We start from the raw sequence: 6,000 nt of genomic DNA, 5'->3' as shown, positions 1-6,000 counted from the left end.
ATAATTTTGGCCATAAAGTCAGAACCTATTAAACTGAGTTTGTATGCAACAGTACAATGAATAGTGTGGTGCAAAAAGACTACATTTCTATAGCTACAGACTGTTACGGTACTACCACACCTTCATCAAATTTTCATCCCATGTAAAATAGTATGTAGTGGTTCCGTAGTGTACGGAAGGAAAGTAAATGTGTCCCATGAAAGTCCTACAACAAACAATGGCTTCTAGTTAATTAAAAAAAAATTGAAAAGTAGGAAAAGTTTAAAGGTAAAGACTATTAGATAAGGAAGGAAACAGCCTAGTGTAACAGTTATTACAAGTCCATCAGCAGTGTTTACAGTCACAGTTCATGCATTTAAAGAAAGTATTTAAGTGTCATGAGCAAATGAGCTAGATGACTCATGAGATCCTTTCCCCTCTGTCTGGTTCTATAAATGTAGGCACTTTAGCTTCTACTATGCAGTTTTGTCAATTTATATTTTAGTGATTACTTGTGAAAACCATCCTTGTACACACAGGCTCAGGGAAGCAAAGTCTTACTTAACAGACATCTGAACAGCTGCACATTTGGGTTCACATTTTTATTTTACATGTAATTAATAAATTATGTAATTAAGAAATACCCTATACAGGAAACTTGTGCTCAAACAAACAGTTGCTTACAATATTTAGGCACCAAAACCCATAATCCCACCATTAGAAGACAATTATTTCCACAGACTGTGCCAAATCCTGGGTTAAGCGGAGCTCCATTTTTGTTGTTGTTAAATGTGATGCAGTGGCAATTCCCTGCTGGGCTATGGAACACCGAACCACATTGTGTAATAAAACTCCACTTAAGTAACCATTTTTTAGAGGTTTATTTTGTACAGTCAAACAGGTCTCAGGAAAATGAGACCACTGGAGATCTTAAAGAAGCAACAGCATAGCTTGTGTTTTCCCACAAGGCTCTAACAGCAGTGCTGGAATGGGGATGGCAAACACAGATTACCACTATTGACTATCCAGGGTTGGGTGAAATTAAAAACTTGTTAAAAGCCATATATTTAAAGATGGGAGGTGCAGAGAGGTCTTAGTGAAAATCAAGCAAACAGGATAAATGAACAGCAGCTCTCCAGGGGAAGACAGTATCACAGGCTAGGAAAAGAGCTAACTACCCATATTGGCAGCTGTGAGCAAGAATGCTATGGAGAACACCAGCAGACCTTGAGTCCTGGAGGAATGCTATGCTGAGCTAAAAGTCTACTAAGAATAAAGAACAGAGCCTGGCAGAAGTGATCCAGTGGAAACTGAAGAAAGAACTAAACAGCTCTGTGGCTGGAGAGAGCAAGAAGCATACCTGACCAGTCCATACATAAGCATTAGGTGAACCCCCCACATCTGAACTACATCAACATTACTGAAACTGATCAGGTCACCGAATGATGGCACCACTTGACAAATTACTGGTGAGTTCATCAGGATTGCCAGCTTCACAGTCCTTTGTCTTCCAGATGTGATGGTTGTGTCACAAAGTGACACTAAATCCCCACTACAGCCTCGCTGAATAGGTGGAATGGGAATAAAGGACTGAGGAGTTGACATTGCTATAAACAGCAGCCAGTGTCTTTGCTGAATGATCGTCTGTCCTGTCCCACCACTGTTTTGATGGAGGCAGGCTGTGAACAAGACATGGAGGAAAAAGGGAGAAGAGCACCTGAGCAAGGTGCTTCTTAAACAGGCGGCGGTGGGGGGGAGGGGGGGGGATTAACCCCACAAAGCAGCTTTCAAAGCCAGGCTGGGAGGAGAACAGTCAAGGAATGCTACCTCTCCTAGCACAAGCAATCCCCCGGAGTGTGGGTTTTTTTTGTTTTTTGGCTGTTTGAAGAGGGAGAGAAGGGCCTGGATTTGGGGGGGGGGAAAAAACAGCTGGATTTGGAAGACATGGATAAAAAAGAAAGATAGAAAAAATAACTTTTCTTTAAAAAGAGCAGAGTGAATTTTGTGCTCTAGAAAGGGAGGGGAGCAGCGCCACTACTTTGGTTTAGTTTGATAATGCAAGCAGATGCTGGGTTTACTTAAGCTTTCACCACAGCTGAAACAATGCGATTTAACCTTAACCCTCAGGCCCCGTTGCCAGCCTGTGCATCTGTTTAGGCAAGCAAAGACAGCCACACCAGACTGTATGGGGGCTTGGGCATACAAACAAATGAAGAATAAAACCAGGTCATTTTTAACATTTGACCAGAACCAAATTGTGAAGTTTAAAAGAGGGAGAGGAGTACTAAGCTTTGAAATCACTTAATAAAAGTGCTCCAAACCTTAGGGCCCCTCAGTTTTTCTAGTAAAAATGCTCCAAAGCCTTTCATTATTTGTTCTGGATTCTCAACTAAACCCACTTCAGTATCATCATACAAAATAAGGGGTGAGTCTGGCACACAACCCATTATTCATTAGGGCTGCATATTTCTTTATGATGAAAACGTATTCTTACGGCTTTCAAAATTACAGGACTGACAGTACTTATCTCACCTCCCACTTCACCGCTCAACAGACTTATGTTCAAAGTGAAGATTGCATATCTGTCGTCATCACTGGAACTATTACTTCCAGTCCCAGTCATAATGAAATCTTACTTCAGCTGGATTTTTTGTCACTTTGGCTAGGGAGGTCTGGACAGCTGGAAGAGAGCTCCTCAATCATTTTCTGTTTTCTTCTCTGTATCAATTTTCCACCTGTGAAGCCCAATACCCCACCACCAAGTGCAGCTGCAATTCCTGCCACTTTGAAGCCTGCGAGGAGACCAATAGGACCCCCCACCACTCCACCGATGAGTGCACCTGCCACAGGCAAAGCTGCCAGCTTATATTTTGCAGCCTGTAAAAAAAAAAAAAAAAAAAATCTGTTTAGAACACACCTGTGGTGATGTGCATTTTCCCCTCATTACTCTTGGCAATACACCCCTAATTCTCGGTTCATAAATAAACCTTACAAATTACATTTTTTTAAAAAATACACTATTCCACAGTAAGAGAGAATGTGCCATAACTGCTTCAAACTTGAGCTATCCCATGTGTGTAGTAGGAAAACAGATCATTGCTATTGGTTGATAATATTTGCAATATAATATTCCACTGTCTGGCCTACATAATTAAAACAAATGTAAGAATTGTAATCTGCCCAGAAACTTTCCAGTAACATGCCGATGCTATATTTGTGGGTTAACAACAACTATTAGTGATATAAATGTGGTTTAGTATCACAGCAGCATGTGTCCCAGGTATCCTTTCATTTCACACTCATTTGACTCTTATGAGCCAATCATTTAACACTCTGCTGCCTGTTTTTGCAGGTATTCCATTGAAAGAAGCAGCAGAACAACCTTATAATGAGGCTTTAGGCCAGAGAAATTATTTTCTGGCAGACTGGATGTAATAGAACATTACAAGAGATTGATTTTTTTTCACTACCTATGTGTCATTTCTTCCTTATTTCCTTAATTGCTGGTTCCCTCAGCATTAAAGACGGCAGATCAATTGGGTTAATACAGAAGATTGCTGGGAGGCAGAGTACCATTGATTCACCAGCGGGAATAGAGCCCTACCTTCCCCAAGTTTTTGGTTCCCTCTTCAACATTCACAGCAGCACTGTTGACATGGTCTTCAATCCTGTCAATCTTCTCCTGCTGAGACTAGATGCAAAGGAATTATGAGTGAGGTTACCTGCTGGGAAGCAGCAGTAAGCCAATACACACTATTTTAATGCCTGTAATCAGGGCCCCACAGCAGCTTTCATCTGCTACACACTGTAGCCTTGCAGCCTTAATGGTAGTTCATTAATAGCATCTGATAAACCAAGCTGAAAGTACAAAACCACTTACAAAAAGGAATTTAACTATTAGGTAATAAAATGGAGTGCTATTATACAGAGTATTGATACGGTTAAAGAAAGAGCAAACGAAAATGTATTCTTATTTAATCTACTGTTATATGAATGGATGAATTTGCATCTCAGGGAAAAATCCAATAAATCCAAACAAGCATTTATTCTTCATGCCGAGTTTCATACTCAAAACAATTCCTTTTCTAATAAGAGAGGATACAAGGCAGGCACACATTGTATGACACACAACATTTCATTGATGGATTAAAGAAATCCCAAAAGCCATGTTTTACCTATGAAACTATCTTACGATAACGTAACCCTACAGATCTAATCTCACGACTATGCTGAAAATACACTGAAATTGCACATCCATCCTATGCTTTATGTTTGTTTAACTTATGCAAAAATTCTCCACTTTCCCCAGTCAGTCACAGTCTTACTGCGAGCCCCCTTGAGCTTTCGGTGAGCAGCTTCCCTCAGCTGCTATTTGGAAATGAGATACTTCTTCCCCTCATTTGTAAACCGCAGCAGGACCCCAGCCTCATTCCGTCACAAAGCACAATGGGCTGTCCAGCATACAGTTTAAAATGTTCTGAATTTAAGATCTCTGCTCAGAACAAGCTTTGTTTCACTCTTTCTAGCACAATGGCTGAGCCCAGTTCTGTCAGACGTGGTGTAATGAATGTCTGTGGCAAACACCCATGCCTTTCCAGCCTCCGGAGTACTAGACGCTACAGAAATGCATTTTTCTTAATTACAGTTTAACTAAACAGCAGTTACAGGAATGGGTAGATTCTTACAACATATGACATAATTCACATAATAAGCCATGTGTATAATGGGAATTGATGGTCTTGTGATTAAGTGGGAATCAGGCGCTGAGTTTATAGTCCAAGCTCTGCCACAGACTTTGAGACCTGGGAAACTAATTTATTTAAAATGAAATTAATTTAATAGAAGTCGATTTTTTAGAAATCTATTTGATACAGTCGATTGTGTGTGTCCCCACCAAGCGCATTAAGTTGGCGGAGTGCGTCCACAGTACCGAGGCTAGCGTCGACTTTCGGAGCATTGCACTGTGGTAGCTATCCCACAGTTCCTGCAGTCTCTTGGAATTCTGGGTTGAGCTCCCAATGCCCGATGAGGCAAAAACATTGTCGCGGGTGGTTCTGGGTACATGTCGTCAGGCCCCCCTCCCTCCGTGAAAGCAAAGGCAAAAAATCGTTTCTCGCCTTTTTTCCTGGGTTACCTGTGCAGACAACATACCATGGCAAGCATGGAACCCACTCAGCTCATTGTCACCGTTTGTCTCCTGGGTGCTGCTAGCAGACGCGGTATTGCAGTGCTACACAGCAGCATCCCCTTGCCTTGCGGACGGCAGACGGTGCAATACGACTGCTAGCCGTCATCGTCGTCCCATGTGTGCTCCTGGCCAACCTCGGTTAGGTTGGTCGGGGGTGCTTGGGCAGACCCCGGTGCTGCTGGCCGGCCTCGGTGAGGTTGGTCGGGGGCGCCTGGACAAAAATGGGAATGGCTCCAGGTCATTCTCTTCTTTCAGTTTCATCTAATGGAGATTCAGTCCTGCCTGGAATATCGTGCCAGCTGGAAGCTTCTGCCTCAGGCTGCTCTCCCAGTCGGTAGCACCGCGCGGTCGCACCTGCCCCAGCCTACCCCTTGCTCCCATGGCTCATGAAGCCGGGACAGTAGTAAGGAGCAGTTCAACTATAGGCTGAGCAAGTGCAGAATGGTGGTAGAATGTGCCTTTGGACATTTAAAAGCTCGCTGGCGCAGTTTACTGACTCGGTTAGACCTCAGCAAAAGCAATATTCCCATCGTTATTACTGCTTGCTGTGTGCTCCACAATATCTGTGAGAGTAAGGGGGAGACGTTTATGATGGGGTGGGAGGTTGAAGAAAATCTCCTGGCCGCTGATTACGTGCAGCTAGACACCAGGGCAGTTAGAAGAGCACAGCAGGGCGCGCTGTGCATCAGAGAAGCTTTGAAAACCAATTTCATGACTGGCCTGGCTACGGTGTGAAAATTCTCTTTGTTTCTCCTTGATGAAAACCCGCCCCTCTTGGTTCACTCTACTTCCCTGTAAGCCAACCGCCCTCCCCTCCCCCCTTTGATCTCCGC

At 43.1% G+C, this 6,000-nt stretch overlaps 1 protein-coding gene across 7 annotated transcripts in view; it reads right to left on the bottom strand.

Moving 5' to 3' along the window:
* Positions 1 to 566: 566 nt before the first annotated feature.
* STX17 (syntaxin 17) overlaps positions 567 to 6,000 on the bottom strand; it is a 101,071-nt gene continuing 95,637 nt past the window's right edge. For all 7 annotated transcript variants that reach the window (XM_065587224.1, XM_024099611.3, XM_065587222.1 and 4 more), the window contains exons 7-8: positions 3,584 to 3,670; positions 567 to 2,856 (exon numbers count right to left, since the gene is read on the bottom strand). In XM_065587224.1, coding sequence (XP_065443296.1) covers positions 2,617 to 2,856; positions 3,584 to 3,670 — 327 coding nt within the window. In that variant the 3' untranslated portion in view covers positions 567 to 2,616. The remainder of the gene's footprint in view (positions 2,857 to 3,583; positions 3,671 to 6,000) is intronic.

This window comes from Chrysemys picta, chromosome 2 (genome assembly GCF_011386835.1).
Source record: "Chrysemys picta bellii isolate R12L10 chromosome 2, ASM1138683v2, whole genome shotgun sequence".
In the NCBI taxonomy this organism is placed as follows: Eukaryota; Metazoa; Chordata; order Testudines; family Emydidae; genus Chrysemys; species Chrysemys picta.
The sequence above is the reverse complement of the archived record's forward strand: the minus strand, read 5'-3'. Positions and strand labels throughout refer to the sequence as shown.